The sequence below is a fragment of the Protobothrops mucrosquamatus genome, unplaced genomic scaffold (genome assembly GCF_001527695.2).
Source record: "Protobothrops mucrosquamatus isolate PMUCROS unplaced genomic scaffold, P.Mucros_1.0 scaffold53, whole genome shotgun sequence".
Taxonomy (NCBI): Eukaryota; Metazoa; Chordata; class Lepidosauria; order Squamata; family Viperidae; genus Protobothrops; species Protobothrops mucrosquamatus.
This window is the reverse complement of record NW_015386434.1, coordinates 323,108-340,465: the sequence shown is the minus strand read 5'-3', so window position 1 is coordinate 340,465 and position 17,358 is coordinate 323,108. Positions and strand designations below refer to the sequence as shown.

At 40.0% G+C, this 17,358-nt stretch overlaps 1 protein-coding gene across 1 annotated transcript in view; it reads left to right on the top strand.

The window, feature by feature from the left end:
• ADAMTS17 (ADAM metallopeptidase with thrombospondin type 1 motif 17) overlaps positions 1–17,358 on the top strand; it is an 86,426-nt gene that overhangs the window by 46,527 nt on the left and 22,541 nt on the right. The window contains exons 9-17 of the mRNA XM_029283311.1: positions 692–832; positions 1,853–2,003; positions 3,807–3,908; positions 4,639–4,784; positions 6,348–6,514; positions 7,574–7,701; positions 9,609–9,729; positions 10,564–10,638; positions 14,936–15,016. Coding sequence (XP_029139144.1) covers positions 692–832; positions 1,853–2,003; positions 3,807–3,908; positions 4,639–4,784; positions 6,348–6,514; positions 7,574–7,701; positions 9,609–9,729; positions 10,564–10,638; positions 14,936–15,016 — 1,112 coding nt within the window. The remainder of the gene's footprint in view (positions 1–691; positions 833–1,852; positions 2,004–3,806; positions 3,909–4,638; positions 4,785–6,347; positions 6,515–7,573; positions 7,702–9,608; positions 9,730–10,563; positions 10,639–14,935; positions 15,017–17,358) is intronic.

Genomic DNA, 17,358 nt, shown 5'->3' with positions numbered 1-17,358 from the left:
TATTAGAGAGACTTCATTCTTCTAAATGTTTTAAGAAGGCTTCATGTTTTATCTCTTGCTATAATTAATGGCTGGGGTTTTTTTTTAACCCCTATACTGAGTTTGAGTTTTAAAACTTGTTTAATTTTAATGGAGCTGCTGATTGCTCTGGAAGCATTTTGTAATGAGGACAGTAGATTACAAATCAAATTAATGATCTGAGAAGACAACGGATTGCGTTTCTCATTCTGTAACATACTCTTTGAACGACTGCAGTCCACTAACGATATGAGCTCTTAAGCTAGCAGCTGGTTAGGTTATCTGACTCAAAATCTCTTTTCCAGAGCTTTGGGTCTGCCAGCGTTTAAGTATTTTGTTTTTGTTATATTATAAAAAGTATTTTGTTATATTAAAAAAAAAAGAATAAGAATCTGCACCTACAGATCATAGGCACAATGTTTGTTTACCTTTGTCTTTCCTTCCTTCCTTCCTTCCTTCCTTCCTTCCTTCCTTCCTTCCTTCCTTCCTTCCTTCCTTCCTTCCTTCCTTCCTTCCTTCCTCCCTCCCTCCCTCCTTCCTTCCTTCCTTCCTTCCTTCCTTCCTCTTCCTTCCTTCCTTTCTTTCTTTCTTTCTCTTTCTTTCTTCCTTTCTTTCGCTCTATCTCTCTCTTTCACTCTCTCTCTCTCTCTTTTTCTCTTCTTTCTTCTTTTAGCATGGGTATGAGTCATGATGACGACCACTTGTCCTGCACTGGGAGATCTCACATCATGTCTGGAGAATGGGTGAAGGGCAGAAATCCCAGTGACCTATCCTGGTCTTCCTGCAGCCGAGATGACCTTGAAAAGTTTCTAAAGTAAGAATGTTTGCTAACTGCAAAGTATTTGAATGACAGTCTGTGGTCTTTTATCTTCTCAGCTGAAATAAGGAACCATTCTCAGTGACGGATACTGAAGGTAAACTGGATCTGCTTTGGCATCCCGGCCTTCAGAAAAACTATTGGCAGAAGAACAGAAGCATTTATGATGCCCCAGTTTCAGCCTCTTGACAACTTCTTGAAAAGTATCCTGGAGTTGCTGTCATTTTTACTTCAACTCTGCCCATATTTTTGGACAATAGAAATATGCTTCTGAATGGCTCTTTCAGTTGGGAATAAATATCTGGTTCTGTGTTTAGGAAGTGTTGGCAAAAATAACAGAAACCTGAGATTCCCAGGTGACCTCTCTCCATCTTTGAGCTAAACTGAGCTCCATGAAGGATCTACCTCTCCCTCTGTACTGTCTAGTAAAATTTATTTTGCATTATCATGTCACAACATCCAGCATTTCCGCACCTTGTGGCATTGCCAACCCCGGCCATGGGTAGAATGAAAAAATGAAAAACATGATTTTGGTTTTTGATGCGATAGTTGGAGAAGATGTGATTAGGCAGTGTGTTCCAAGGATGTGCAGGAGAGGCCATTGACATCCTTACCATCATTTTCAATTTAGTTCCTAAAGTCACTGCCTATTTCTACCCAATCGTTAGAGCTGATGTGATATGTGTTCACCAGAATCTGTTGATAAGCAATAGAGCGGATTTCCTCTTTGTTATAATCTGAGATCATCAATCAAGCAGGGATTTAATTTCAGGTGTACCTCTTCAAATTGCAGTCTGTATCTCTGGGATTTTCACAGAAGCCTTTGGTATTTTGAAATTGCCTGGTGTTTATTGAGGTACTAGTGCTTTTAAAGTTGGCTGTAAAATTTACTGTATAATGTAAACCACATTTAGCATTCTTTGCAGACCCAAACGGTATTTTCTGAATTTGAAGAAGCTTTACTATATGTTAGAACAGAGATGGCCAAGCACATCTGCATGTCTTTTGATTCTCCAGGTCCAAAGTCAGCAACTGTTTGCTGGTAACAGACCCACGTAGCCGATACGCTGTTCGCCTGCCTTATAAACTCCCAGGAATGCATTATAGCGCAGATGAGCAATGCCAGATCCTCTTTGGGACCAACGCAACTTTCTGTAAGAATATGGAGGTAATATGGATCATAAAAGAACAGATAACAAACTCCTGGTAAAATGGTAGCATTATCTGGGATTATAGAACAGAGATTTCTTCCTGGGGCAATCTTAAAAAAAACCAAAACGGTAGGAAACACCTCCTTTTGCTTTGGAGGCAGTATTTTTTGCAAGGTATAAAAACTAGAAGTATTTCATTGTTTGATGTCATACTTCCATTATTTTTTTAAAAAGCTGCTGTGTAATATGTCAGAATATAACCTTCCAGAATGTACTAGTTGCTTAACCTGCAGAGGGTGAGTTGCTAAATGACTGAAGCTTTATTATGGAACTTTACTGCTGCCAGTGAATTGATCAATAATCAAATAGAGTCAAGCTAGATCCTGCCCACCTGTCCTCAAACCATCCCCAGGTTACCAAAATGACTTTGTGGGCATATCACCCACCAGCCATTCCTTTCCTGAGAGGCTTGTAAAAGTTGTGTACTCTTGGTTTAGCACAGCAATTTGTTTCAACGGTTCCCCCCTCTTCCTTATCGTAAAAATTTCAGCTACCTAAAATCTGATAGGAAAGTAAGTTGTACTTTTTCTACTTTCCCCTATTGCATAAAAAAGATGTGCCAGAGTAATAAAAAGCTTGGGTTGTGTGCCTGAGTTTCAAATCCTGACTGTTCTGCTTTATTTATGTTGATCCTGGTGAACTCCTAGAGCAACATGAAAAAGTGAGCTTCGCCTTTTTTTTTTTCCAGAAGGAAATCAAGTTAACTCGTGTTTCTCAGAGGGCTACCGAACCTGTTACTAGTGACAGAGTCTCTTGAAAGATTGTCCTGGGACAAGGGACTAAAATAAAGAACTTTTTCAATGACTTTTCTAGGGAGAAACTAGTTTGTCTACCTCTGTTGAAGCTCCTGATTATTTGTTTCACTTTTAAGTCGTCTTCCACGTTGGATTTTCTTATTCAAGGAATTTTTTTTGCACATGATTTTTTTTGTGTGTGTGAAACATTTGTAAAACACCGAAGTCTTGAGGATAATTAGACATACAGGTTTTTTTCAGTTTTCCCCTAAACCTTTGCAGCAACTAAGATAGGATAGGATAGGATAGGATAGGATAGGATAGGATAGGATAGGATAGGATAGGATAGGATAGGATAGGATAGGACAGGACAGGACAGGACAGGACAAAACAGGACAGGACAGGACAGGACAGGACAAGTGAGATAAAGTAAGGTAAGAAAAGACAAAATAACCTTTATTGTCACTTTTCTGTGTGCACAATGGCGTACAGAATGAAATTTTGATGCTGTTTACTTTTTTAAAAAATTAAATAATTAAAAATTTTAATTTGTCTCCCATCTCGCCATAAAGTGCAGAGCAAATAGAAAATATTTGCTTTGTAGATGTTTCATGTTCTCTCTCACACTGGGATGAAATGTGTGCACAAATGCAAACCAACATTCATTTTTCTGCAAATTAAACTTTTCAAACAAAAATGATGGCAATTAATAATCTGAGAGCCAACATCTCTGCCTGGTGTATTGCATATTATCCAGCAGTTTCTTCAAAGTTATATTAGTCACAGTTAACGTGAATACAATTTAAACTCTTTCTCTCCCCTTCTCTCATCTCCTGTAGGGGAATATTTTGATTTCTGAATTTGTTTGGTTGTTTGATGCAAAGTTAATTCTCGCATGCCGGTTTATTTTTTGAAAACATATTTGTAAAAACTAAAAAAAATAAATCAGATAATGCCTTGTGCCATTTTCCTTGCAATAGTGGCCTCTCCAGGCAAATGCATTTTTTTCCCTCTTTCGGTTGGTAGCATTTGATGTGCGCTGGTCTCTGGTGCCTTGTGGAAGGAGATGCCTCTTGTAAAACCAAACTGGATCCTCCCCTGGATGGGACAGAATGTGGGGCTGACAAGGTAAAAATCCTGGAGAAAATCAACTCTGCTTCCTAAAAAACTTATTTTTACACTTCTTGGCCAGATAGTAAAGATGATGGTTTCTATGTAGTACTTGGGTACAATGCTTGTTTATAATGCTGCAAAACAGTGGTTCTCACCCTTTTCTTCACCATGGACCCCCTTTAAATACCTTTTGTAGCCACGGACCCCCAAGTGGTTTGGCTGTAAAATATTATTTCTGATGGACAGTTCTGCCTTTTCTTGGGAAATGTCTGTAAGAAAGGATCCTAAGGTGGCCACCACCTCAAAACTCATTTTATTTGTTTGTTTGTTTGTTTATCAAATGAAAATCACAAATTTGAACAAGAAAAATAAAATAAAATAAAATGTGACAGGGACGATAGGCATGTGAACGTCCTTATGCACGCCCCCTTAGGAACCTCTTAAATATGGGGTGAGGTCCACAGAAGTTAAGTTTGAATTAAAACTACGAAAGTTAATAGCTGAGACAACTGAATCAGGTAAAATATTCCAGACTTTGACAACTCTTATAAATTAAAAGTCATTTTTTTTACAATCGAGTTTAAAGTAATTTACATTAACGGTGTTGTTTGCACGTGTTATATTACGATTAAATTTTTTTAAAAAAAAAAGTCATTTACTTAATTTTATATGTGATACCTAAATCTGACCGCAAGCGTCGCAGTTCTACACTATCCAAACCAAAGAATTTCTCTTTTTGTTCCAGTGGTGCCGAATGGGGGAGTGTGTCAGTAAAACCCCCATCCCTGAACACATTGATGGTGACTGGAGCATTTGGAGTCAATGGAGCATGTGCAGCCGGACGTGCGAGACCGGGGCCAGATTCAGGCAGCGCAAATGCGACAATCCTCCGTAAGTTGATTCATTCTGATGAGCACCTAATCCTTAAGAGCACTTAAGGGAGCATGGAAAGATGTCTTCAGAGGAAGCCCAGCCCATCTGGTTCTCTGCTATCCAATCCAGGAGAAACTGATGTGGTGCCTGTCCAAGGAAGAGGAGGAGGAGGAGATGAAGAAGAAGAGGAGGAGGGGAAAGGGAAGGGAAGATGAGGATGAAGGAGGAGGAGGAGGAGGAGGAGGAGGAGGAGGAGGAGGAGGAGGAGGAGGAGAAGGAGAAGAAGAAGAAGAAGAAGAAGAAGAAGAAGAAGAAGAAGAAGAAGAAGAAGAAGAAGAAGAAGAAGAAGAAGAAGAAGAAGAAGAAGAAGAAGAAGAAGAAGAAGAAGATGATGATGATGATGATGATGATGATGATTTTAATGGTGGACAATCATGCTGTAAAGCATCCGCCATTGCTTTTATTTGTCAGTCACAAAATATCCCCCTTCCAAAGCATTGCTTTTCTAGGACTGTTAAATCTTTTCTGCATTTTTAGCAGATGACCTTGGCTGATCTTGAAAAAGCTAAGCAAGGTCAGATTTTATTAGTGCTTGAATGGGAGGCCACTCGTAAATCCCAAGGGGGTAAGTTGGATTGGGATGTTTAAAAAAACATCCTGAAGGAAAGTATGGAAAACCACTTCTGTATCGCTGCCATAAATAATTGGCACAATTTGGGAAGTGTTATTGTGAGCCTCTCTTGAAAAGTAGTTCTTCTGTTCTACATTCAGGTTTCAGAAAAATTGCTACCGATGTCAGTTAAGACTGTTTTAAAACTTAAGTGTGTATAACAACAGTATGAAAAAAAAAATCGTGGGTCTGAATGTGACTTGAGGACAGACGATCAGTGGCTGTAAATCTGCATTAAGGATAGTCAGTATTGCCAATCTCAGTTTCTCTTACTTTCTCATTTTTTCATTTATAAATTCCTTTCCTTTACTAAACCGAGTAACTTAAAAACATTTGCAAAATGTATTTTACACACTTTATACATGACACATTTTTGCTTGCCGCTTGCGCTCGAGGGTTTTGTGAATTTATCTGTTGTTTGTACAGATCTTCCCCAATGTGTGTGTGTGTGTGTTTTAATCACTAAACGATATTTCAAATTCAAGGCGAGTTTGGAAAGACCACTGGATTCTGATTTGTCCATTGCCTCAAAAATGTAAAACAAACACGTTTGCATTAGATTTAATGAACCACTTCTTTTTCGTTGACGGTAGGATGACCATACCTGGCTGAATTGTGCCCTCTGTTGTTCTAAGTCCTGATTTATTGGCTTTATTGCATCCCCCCCCCCTTTTTTTTTTCCTGGCTGCTATTCTCATTAGTCCATATGGATGTTTTCAGGAAGGTGTATGAAATCACCAGAAGTCAAATTCATCTGAAAGGAAATCTTTTTTTTTTTTTGCTTTTAATTTGTGTTTTCTTTTCAAAACAGTCCAGAAAGAAGTTCCATATTCACAAACTCCCCTGTCGATCTTTTGTAGATGACATGATAGAAACTAATGCAGGCTGTCCATATTTGTCTCCTTTAACAGGCCTGGCCCTGGAGGTAAAAACTGCCATGGGGCAAGTGTGGAACACACGGTGTGTGAAAACTTGCCGTGTCCCAGAGGGGTGTCTTCCTTCAGAGACCAACAGTGTCAATCTCAAGATCGCTCGGCGAACAAGAAGAAAAGCCTGTGGACGTCTGTCATCATGGATGGTATGTTTCAGCAGATGAAAAAACACTGCTACTTTTTGTACACGGTGGAACCTAGGTACTCAGCTGCTTTGAAACTCATCGAATTTGGTACTCAACGCATTTTGATGCAAAAATTTTATCCCGGGACTCATCGTTTGTTTGGTACTCAATGCACAAGCTAGAACTTGTCAATGTCGGCTTCCTTGTGACTGACTACATTATTCCTTATGGGAATTTTTTTTTTTAGTGCTCATCGTTTTTGATACTCATCACATCGCCAAAACCAATTAATGATGAGTACCAAGGCATCACTGTACAATTTTTATTAAAGAACTTTTTTCCGCAGACTAAAAACAATGCAACCTTTGAGTTAAAGATAAGAGAAGTAGAGGAAAGTAATAGACAAGTGAAAACAGAAATAGAGAAAAAGAAGTAGAAAGGAAGGAAAAAGAAGAAGAAGAAAGAATAATAAAGTGCCTTCTGATCTTCTTAACAGAAGCAGTTCTAAATACATTTATGCTTGCCCTCCCTAAGGTTACATCAAAGTTTCCTGCTTTCCATAATCTACCCTGTCTAATCATCAGATTCATAAATTATGACTTTGGTTGTTGTTTTTTCCAGCAAAAAGTCCATAAGGAGAATATTGCTCCTGTTTCTGTGCTAAATTGACAGAAAGGGATCTCAGATGTTACCCTGAAATTAAAAAAAAAACTAGATAGTCAGAATACTTACATATGGAAATCTAAAAGAATATAAACTTTTCGCTCTTTGTAGTCTCTATTTGCAAACCTCAGTACTGTATTGTGTAATCTTTTTGCAATTTCTTGACTTCAACATAACAGTCTCTTGGGATAGCTACATCAATCAGCCAAATATTGTTCTGTCCAGTGTGTTATACTTCTGGTGCTGATCAAATTTAAAGACCCCATAAGAGTGTTGTTCTTGCGATAGAAGAGAATATTTGTCGCTCCGGGTCAAACTGTGGGGTCTTTGGTGCTCTCTGAGCTTGGTGGTTTTCTTGGAGACATCTCATGACCTGACTAGGTAACATCATCAGTGCATCTGTTGTTTTTCTTTCAGAAAAACCTTGTGAGCTGTATTGCTCTCCATTTGGGAAAGAGTCTCCTATGTTGGTGTCTGATAGGGTCATTGATGGTACACCATGTGGACCTTATGAGACTGACCTCTGCGTTCATGGCAAGTGCCAGGTGGAGTAACTTTTTGTTTGTTATTTCATCTGAACTAACATCTAAATACACTGTTATGCTGAGTTCAATATATATGGGGAAAAAGCAAAGCTGTGACTATGGAATTGCCCTTACCTCTGTATTGACATAGATATCCAGTTGCTATGTCCTCGTGTAAGATTCCAGGTGGTTTGTCATTGTTTGCTATCTTCAAAAATGGATGGTGTTCTCTTTTAACTCTTTCATTATAAATTGGAAGATGTTAAGAATCAGGCATTAAAAACCAGGGTTTCCCAAAAGCTTCGAGCTTTATATTACACGTGATGGAAAATACTTGATACTGTGTAGAGAAAAACCTTTGCAAAATTGAGATTTGGCGCCCACTGCAATTCAGGAGGAATTTTGTGATAGAAAAAGCGTGGTCACTTTGGATTCCTGAGATTTGCTTTTCCTTGAAGGACCCTCAATTGAACTCAAATAGTTGAATTCCTTAGAACAGAGGTCCTCAACCTTTTGGGCACCAGGGACCGCTTCCGTGGAGAGAGGTTTTTCCGCGGACCGGAGGGTGAGTGGTTTTGTGTGCTGCCTGCATCTCATGGATGGGGCTTTGCTTGTTTGTGCAGACCGGTTGCTGGCATGCCACGGCCCAGTACTGGTCCACGGACCGGGGGTTGGGGACCCCTGCTTTAGAAGAGAAATAGTTTGGATCCTGTCTTGCTGAGAGAATCAAACTTTTGGACTGGCAACGTTGCTCTGCTAAATTCAGCATTTTTTGGGTGGAGAACTAGTACAGAAAACAGACTGATGTTCCTAGTGGTGGCAGGTACTTTTATCAACTTGAATGTTACGTTGGCATGTCCAAGACAGGAAGCCCAAACTGGTCCCCCAGCACTCTCTTGTAGCTACTAAGGTAGGCAGAATGTCAAACACAGGAAGTGCCTTCCCTCAGCTCAGCAGATAGCTGGGTGACCTATTGAGTCCATTGGAAAAAAATGTCAGAGTTCATATCACTGAATAGTTGTTTTTTAAAAGAAGAAGAAGAAAGAGAGAGAGAGAGAGAGAGAGAGAGAGAGAGAGAGAGAGAGAGAGAGAGAGAGAGAGAGAGAGAGAGAGAGAGATCCCATACAAACAAAAATTCTTTTGGAATCCTGTATAATTTTTAAAAATGGGAAGGGATTTTGAGAGCAAGACGTTTAAGTACTCCTGGTCTATATGATTAGTATAGTGTGAACAAGTGTTGACAGTTGGAAAATTTGCTACAGTGATATCATCTTGGCATGATTAAATTTCAGAATGACACTTAACAACGGCAATATTTGTATTTATATACAATCTGCTATGGCAGGCTGAGCAGACGGGAAACCCTACCGTGCTGCATGAAAAGGGCATTGTCTTTTTTTTTTTTTTTTACATGAGGCAATAATTACAATTGTGCTAGTTGAGTGACACCCAAACTATGAATGGGCTCTTTCCCCGAGGAATTTTAAAAAGCTTTGTTGAAAATACCCCATCCATATTTGGGTAAAATTCAGATTGTGTGCCAAGAGAAATGACATAAGTTTTTTTTAAAAAAAAAATAGTAGAGGGGAGTTAAACCAAAAGCACTGAGAGATTTCACACTTTTGAGCTGATAGATCATTTAATGGGAATTGCCCCGTGTAGATTGAAATTCTACTATTCTATTATTAATTCCATTCCATTTGTCTGAAATGGTATAGGGTTTCCTGCCTGAGCAGGGGGTTGGACTAGAAGACCTCCAAGGTCCCTTCCAGCTCCATTCTATTCTATTCTATTCTATTCTATTCTATTCTATTCTATTCTATTCTCCAGGATTTACCTGCCTTTAGTGATCTCTAAAGGAGATTAAATATCTAAAATCTCTTTTTGTTATAACAATAACGGAAAAAAAACCTCTTGATCCCCATTAGAAAATCGGCTGCGATGGGATCATTGGATCGGCTGCCAAAGAAGATCACTGTGGCATTTGTAATGGAAATGGCAAAACCTGCAAAGTGGTGAAAGGCGATTTCAACCATACGAAAGGGATGGGTGAGTAGTTCTTGCACATACGAAGACTGAAATATCCTAATTTAACTTTAATATTTACAGCATTTGGCATAGCCATGTTATGATGATAAGCCACGATTAACCACAGATGATAAAGGGTCTGGAGGCTAAATCATATGACAGAAAGCTGAGGGAGCGAGGTATCAAAGAGAAGGATTAGGGGAGACACGATACCTTTCTTCTAGTACTTGAGGGGCTGTCACAGAGAAGAAGGGGTCAACCTACTCTCCAAAGCATCTGAGGGTAGGATAAGATGTAATGGGTGGAAGACCATTAAAGAGAAATGCAACCTAGAACTAAGGAGGAATTTCCTGACAGTGAGAACAATTAATCAGTGGAACAACTTGCCTCGGTTTTTTATTTGCTGCTGATGTTAATGGCCAATCACTACTGACCCTTATTCAGTATTTTTCTATTTTTGGTTGTGTGGGATAGTTTGATGCACGTCTTGTTTTGCTGTGAATTATAACTGAACTTGGGAAAAAAATGGGATATTTATAAACGCACTTGACCTTAGCCAAAAAAGTAGAGAAGCGGTGGGTTAGTTATATAGTTTGAAATGCATTTCTCGTATAAGTGCAACCGAGCCCTATTCCAGTACTGGACTATTTTATTTCGATTCAGATTTGCTGTTCTGTGTCCAAGTAGCCGGTTCCCAAAGAGGATTGCTTTGTAATAGATATCAGAAAGCTCTTGCGAGGCACGTCGTTTCCTGCTACTGAATCGGGCTGTCCTGAAGAAGGATTATTTCTCTTGACTGCTGACTTGCTGATCATGTCACTAAACCTGTGCCAATTCCTTTTTTTTTTTTCTTAGTCTCCAATAATCAATGTAAGAAGGTTTCCACCTGTGTGATGGCAAGGACAAAGGCAGTCCCGAAGTGTTTCTCGTGTAAGATGCCTCGGTTGCTTTCGGTGGTGCCGGTAGATAGATACTCTCTCGGTGAAGGGTCTTCCTGTGTATTCTTTGGTTGGCTTGAAATGCAGAATGTGTCATGATTTGCTTAACAGCCATCTTGCTTAGCAACAGAAAAATCTGATCCCAATTGTCATAACTTGAGAACTACCTGCGGTGGGGTTTCTAGGCTCAGAAACAGACAGGCTTGATGACAGAGCAGTCGATGGACATGTCATCCGATTGAAATATAAATCAAGAGGCTTCTTCACCGCAAACAGAATGTAAACCTTCATGATTCCGCCAGCTGATGACTCTGCCTTCGAAGGAGAAGCCCAATGGGAAGAGAAGAAGACGCATCTACCTAATATGTCCCACTGGTTATTCAAAGAGGGAGCTGGATGCGATCAGAATGAAAGAGGAAGATATTGGGAAGAAGGCATTATGTCAGCTGTGTCTTTCTCTGCTGGGAAATGGCATTATTTTCTCTGGAGGAATAAAAACCAGCTTTCCACCGGTGAAGGTGAAAACAACCATTTGATGAATTTCATACAAACATCCCCATATTTAGGTATAGCCATGTCCTTGGAAAATAGCAATTCACTGGAATCCTAGCAGATACTATAAGAGTTTCATGAAGAATTCCAAACTTATCATTGATGCCATTCAGTGTTGGCTTTGAGATCTATCCATAACTTCAAGAAATCATGGTGGGACAAGAAGCAACGGATGGAAACTGATCAAGGAGAGAAGCGACCTAGAACTAAGGAGGAACTTCCTGACAGTTAGGACAATTAACCAGTGGAACAACCTGCCTCCAGAAGTTGTGAATGCTCCAACACTGGAAGTTTTTAAGAAGAGACTGGACGGCCATTTGTCTGAAATGGTATAGGGTTTCCTGCTTGAGCAGGGCGTTGGACTAGAACAGGGGTAGGCAACCTTGGCTCTTTTATGACTCGTGGACTTCAACTCCCAGAATTCCTGAGCCAGCATGGCTCAGCTTGGAAACCTCTCCCTTTCCCCTCAGCATGGCTGGCTCAAGAATTCTGGGAGTTGAAGTCCACGAGTCATAAAAGGACCAAGTTTGAAGACCCCTACCCTAGGCCTAGAGTCTAGACCAGGGGTAGGCAACCTTGGCTCTTTTATGACTCGTGGACTTCAGCTCCCAGAATTCCTGAGCCAGCTTGGCTCAGCTTGGAAACCTCTCCCTTTCCCCTCAGCATGGCTGGCTCAGGAATTCTGGGAGTTGAAGTCCACGAGTCATAAAAGAGCCAAGGTTGCCTACCCCTGGACTAGAAGACCTCCACGGTTCCTTCCAACTCTGTTATTTCATTATTAGGGTTTTCCTCCAATGACTATGGCTAGAGGCAAAGAAAAAAAAAAGGAATTACGGTATCAAAGGCTGAAGGAAGTTGTTGCTCACTCCTTCTTTCCTGATTTCTCACAGCACCAGCTGTTCTCTCTCTGTGAACCTTCACAGGGCTAAAGGCCATCTTTCTGTCCCCTTCGCTCTGCTCCCTTCCCACCGGCTCAAGCGTCTCCCTCATTTGAGCCCTGCAGTATAATTTTAACGTGCCATTCTCTCCAGAGCCCAGTTGTGCATTCCTGAGGCCCCGATGTAACGCAGACGAGAAAGAAAGAGGATTCTGTGCCAGAAAGAGAGAATTGTTCCTGAGGTAGAGTGCGCTTGCACAGAATACTACGAGTTAACAAACAACAAAGAGTTCCCAGGAGACTTGGGAAACCTCATTGTTCGATCTGAAATTATTTTGAGCTAAATGGATTGGAATGGGACCTAACAAGAATGGAGCCTGTTATTCTGTTGTAGCACAATTGTCTGAACTGTCTCTCCGGAATTGGTGTTGAAAGGAATGGACCAGATTCTATTGAAAGTTGAGAACAATTTAATTGTAGAGTTTTTTGGGGGTTTTTTGGTCGTATTAAACTGAAAATTACTGAACTTTCCGGCATCCATGCTGCAATTACAGATTGCTAAGGCAGTGGTGGCTTGTAAATGGTGAGAGACAGTATCAAGTCTTACACTTCTCCAAATGCTGAGAAATTGATGTCCATTAATTTATAAGGGTAAAAAGAAATTCAAAGCCCCAGGAGTCTAGTGGTATAGAGGTAGTATTGTATTTGCTAAATAATTTGTTAACCCTACATCTACTTGTCCCAAAGGTGCTTTTTTCAAAAGGCAATTGGATTTTCACTTATAATATGGAAAGGGACTTGAAGACCCTTCCCACAGGGATTGATTTCTCCATTTCTCGTGAATATTGGCATTGCTCTGATGTGTTCTGTCAGTGGATATTTGGTATAAATCTATGGAGGATCCAACAACAAATGACTTATTTTAATTCTTTAAATTCCTAGATAAAATCTTGAAATTGTACATTTAGAGAATGTCCGTACGTTTGTCCTAACATTGATGACATGTGTACTTTCAAGCTGCTTCTTACCCTCTTCTCTTTGGCTGTGTCTTGTTATATTACGTCACCTTATCGGTGGTAATAATCTTTGGTTTGGGGGTCTGTCTATATTGCCAAGATATTTATTTATTTATATAAAGCATTTATTTTACTGGGTTTATATATCACTCCAGTTAACGTCTGGCGCCAAACAGCTACTGTTCTCCAACAGTAATAAAGTTAAAGCTAAAAAAAAAAAACCAACCCCACAATAATATAACCATGTAGACTTTCAATAGTAAAGAATATATGTATCATAGGTTGAACTGTTGGGATCTTAGCATTCACAAAGCTGGTTGATTCCAGCAGAGAATTTCATTACCACGCTACGTAACATCATCAGTGCATTGCTAAGGCATAATGATGTTATTTAGCTTGCTAATGAAACATCTGTAGGAGAATAATCAAATTCAGATAAGACTGCAAGCTCCAAATATGTAAACTTCTCAAATACTAAGGAACATCTGTAATGCCAGTTCTTCCTGCAGAAGGGATACAAACCCTTCAAATTCCTGAATTCCCACTGAAATAATTTGCCCTCTTAGAATGGGATGGTTTGATACAGCTTGAACAGGCTGAATAAATTCTTGCTGTCAAGCTGTATATTAGACAGCTGTTTGCCTGGATTATGATCACTTGCATAACTGTGGTAGTAAAAATAATGATTAAAACAATAGTTAATCCTAATGGCAACATGATAGTCACATGCATTGAAATCATAGCAGTACTGAATCCAACATGTTGGCACCAGATTCTTAACTCTGAACTTTTTATTGTAGCCCTCTTTTAAGGTTTCCTTTCTGTGGTATTAAACTATTTCTTTGGTAAACGTATGAAAGGAGAAGAAAATGAAAAATGAACGTGTAGTCAGGGCGGGGGTCATTACATAAAAAGATTAATAAGTGAAAAATAAAAGACAAAAACAAGGAATGCTTATTGAAACAGATGCTCTATTGTCACATTGTTCTTGATAAGAAATGCTTCTGGTAGAAACCAAATCAAAGTTTTCCAATATGGTTCCTTCCAGATACACAACAGGACACCAAGTCTGGGAAGCTGGACTAGCCAGTATGGGCCTGATTGATTGATTGATTGATTGATTATGTGTCATCAAGTTGTTTTCAACTCCTAGCAACCACATAGTTAGATTTTCTCCATACCAACCTGTTCTTTTAAATCTTCCAATGATGCATTCATTGAATTATTTGGGAGAAATAGAGAAAATTAATTTAGTTTTTACCATATGGTCTTCATGCTTATCTTAAGCAGGTATTGCCCTATTTTCCCACTTATATAAAAGCATAATTTATTAAATCAACCAATTGGTTGGGTTGACATAGTATTGTTAGCCAGGGCTTTCCTGCCACAGTGACTGAATATGGTCACTAATGGTTGGCACATTAGTTGAAGCCAAAAGAAATTGAAATATCCCCCTTAAGGGCTTTCTCAGAACACTTTTTGATTCATGGAACAAGTTGCAAGAGCAAGCCTTGACAACAATTTTAACCGAGATCTGATCACACAAAGAAATCCAAAAATCACCAATTGGAGTTTATTGCATCATAATTTTAGTTATGTAGGAATTGAATTTGAAACATGGGCACATTCATTTCTTTCTCCTGTTTTTAAGTCATAATTCACATCTTTGAAATTTGGGTGGCCCAGTGTCTCACCAAATTTCAAAATGAGTGTTGGAGTGGTGGATTTTTTTTTCTTCCAAACTGTAAAGGCTGCATACTTAGCCACCAGGACGACTTATCGGTTTCCCGGTGTATTTACTTTGGGATATAATGTGGCTCATACGTTCTTTTTCTTGGTTGTAGGTTATATCGAAGCAGCTGTGATCCCTGCTGGAGCACGACGTATCCGGGTGATGGAGGACAAACCTGGTCACAGTTTTTTGGGTAAAGAGAGAAAGAGTGAAAAGCGTAGGGACTTGGTGGAAGCATAACATTTGAAACAACATGGGTGGGGCTTTGGAGAAGAGTTTATTTTATTGACCATCGCTATATCTACTACTAGGATTCTCATCATTGAAAAGTAAACATTTGGCGGTAATTTCAGAAAGAGGCCAATGGTAGCTCTAGAGAGGGTGTCCAGCTATGACGGGCTGCTTTTTGCAAATCAATTGTTACCTTATTTTCTATATTTAGAAGAACAGTGATCCTTCGTCTAGTTCCCAAGTCCAGTTGGGTTCTTGGCTCAGTTGTGTCCATTCAAGGAAGGCCGTCTACTCGGCATTTGAGTCCTGGTGGCCCAATGGTTAGAATGCAGTATTGCAGGCAAGCACTGCTCACAGCCTGGAGTTCAATTCTGATGGGGCTCAAGGTTGATTCACCCCTTCCATCCTTCCGAAGTCGGTAAAATGAGGGTCCAGATTATTGGGGACCATATGCTGACATTGTAAACTGTAAAGCACCATGGGGCAGTATATAAGCCTGAATGCTATTGCCACTTGGTGGCAACGGTTGCAAAGGCAAATAGACAGCTCCATCAGAGGCATCTGTTGATGTCGCCCCAACATGATCAAGAACATGGCCACTCATTACCTGGAGAGTGGAAGAAGCCTAGTCCCTACACACATTGCTGGAAGCACATGGTTTCTGATGACAATGTCTCCTGTTCTTCAGCTTTTCCCACCTCTGGCCAGCTTGGGAAGTGGTTGCCATCTAATTTAGATAACACCCTTGGTTACCATAGTTTTGGTTTAATACCAATACTCCTAATAATAAAGAGAAATAGAGCCTGGGATAAAATATTTAGGGCTCTATTCAATGTAAAGCCAACCAGCCATGCTTTCTTGCAAAACATTTCCTTCCTTCCTTCCTTCCTTCCTTCCTCCCCCACCCCCTACTTAATTTATATGCTGCCTATCTCATAGCAAAAGACTCTAGGTGGCTTCCAGCATTAAAGTAATAACCAGGCTCATTGAGGAATTCTGGGAGTTCACACATCTTAAAGCTGCAAAGTTTAAGAAACAGTGATCTCAACCATGCCGTCTTAATAAAAAGTCATAGGAATTAGAAGCCAGCCATTCTACCCTGATTTGTTTTCTGCTTTTATTCTTCAGGGGATCCTCAGTGTTTGGTCACTATCATTTTATTTATTTATTTGTTTGTTTAAATTTTTATCCCGCCCTTCTCCTTACGGACTCAGGGCGGCTGACAGCCTGGTAAAACAGATACAAAGATAAAAACACCCACTTTAAAACCTAATTAAAATGAAATATTTTATGTGGCCTATGTCAATTTAAAATTATTCTTAAAACCCCACTAAAAATTCCCCTAGGCCAATCCCGCTTGTTGGAAGAGCCATGTCTTAAGGGCGCGGCGGAAGGAGGGGAGATCCGGGATCACCCGGATCTCTGGGGGTAGTTCATATGCTACATCGTCTTGAATTTTATTTTAAACTATTGTCCAGGCATTAAGATGGCCATTTTATTGTTGTCTATTTACTATGCAGCCTGTTGTCTCTAGCTGAAGACTGATGTAGCTGAAGTGGCAGGGCTTGAGCCAACTTTTACGATGTGAACGGAGAAAAAGTCTGCCCATCAAAACCCAGAATTCTGAAACTTTGTGCAAATCTTCCTACGGAGTCTGGTTTCCTCAGCTCTTGCTTCTGCTCAGCTTTTGAAATTGGTCACGTATTTGGCTTTTACGATCCCGTTAAGTGTTGTCTGCAGGCTTTCAAGTCTGTTTTCACGTCCGCGTGGGTTAGAAACTTTCTTTCTTAAAAAGGGATGCTCAGAAAGCTGCCTAGAATGTTCGGCCTCACATTTTGCAGGATCTCCTCCAGAAAAACGGATCACTGCCAAAATCACAACGTCTTGCTTGCTTTGCTGCTTTTATTTCTGCTTGCACGGCAGGCGATATTTGGAACTAAAAGGCCTCCATTTTTCTAGGCTTTGACATAGGAAAACAGTGTCTGCCAGTGCACTGGCATCTTGCAAATCTTTCGAACTTTTGAAAAATCGGCATTTTTATTAACAAGGTTAGATTAATTTGGATGGTCGGACATTGTCAGGTATCAATTGGAATGAAGACAGGCATAAAAAGGGACCTGTGGGAGATCCACAGAGTGATCCCAGCCTCTTTCTGCTTTTGCCTACCTGTTGATCGAATGCTCGTTGTCAAACGTGACGGCTTTTGTTGTTTTTGTTTTTTTTTTAATCTGGTTGTCAAACTTGAGGGTTCACATTAAGGTTCCAGCTCCTTTACGGCTTCACACTTCTGCCTGATCAGCCTCG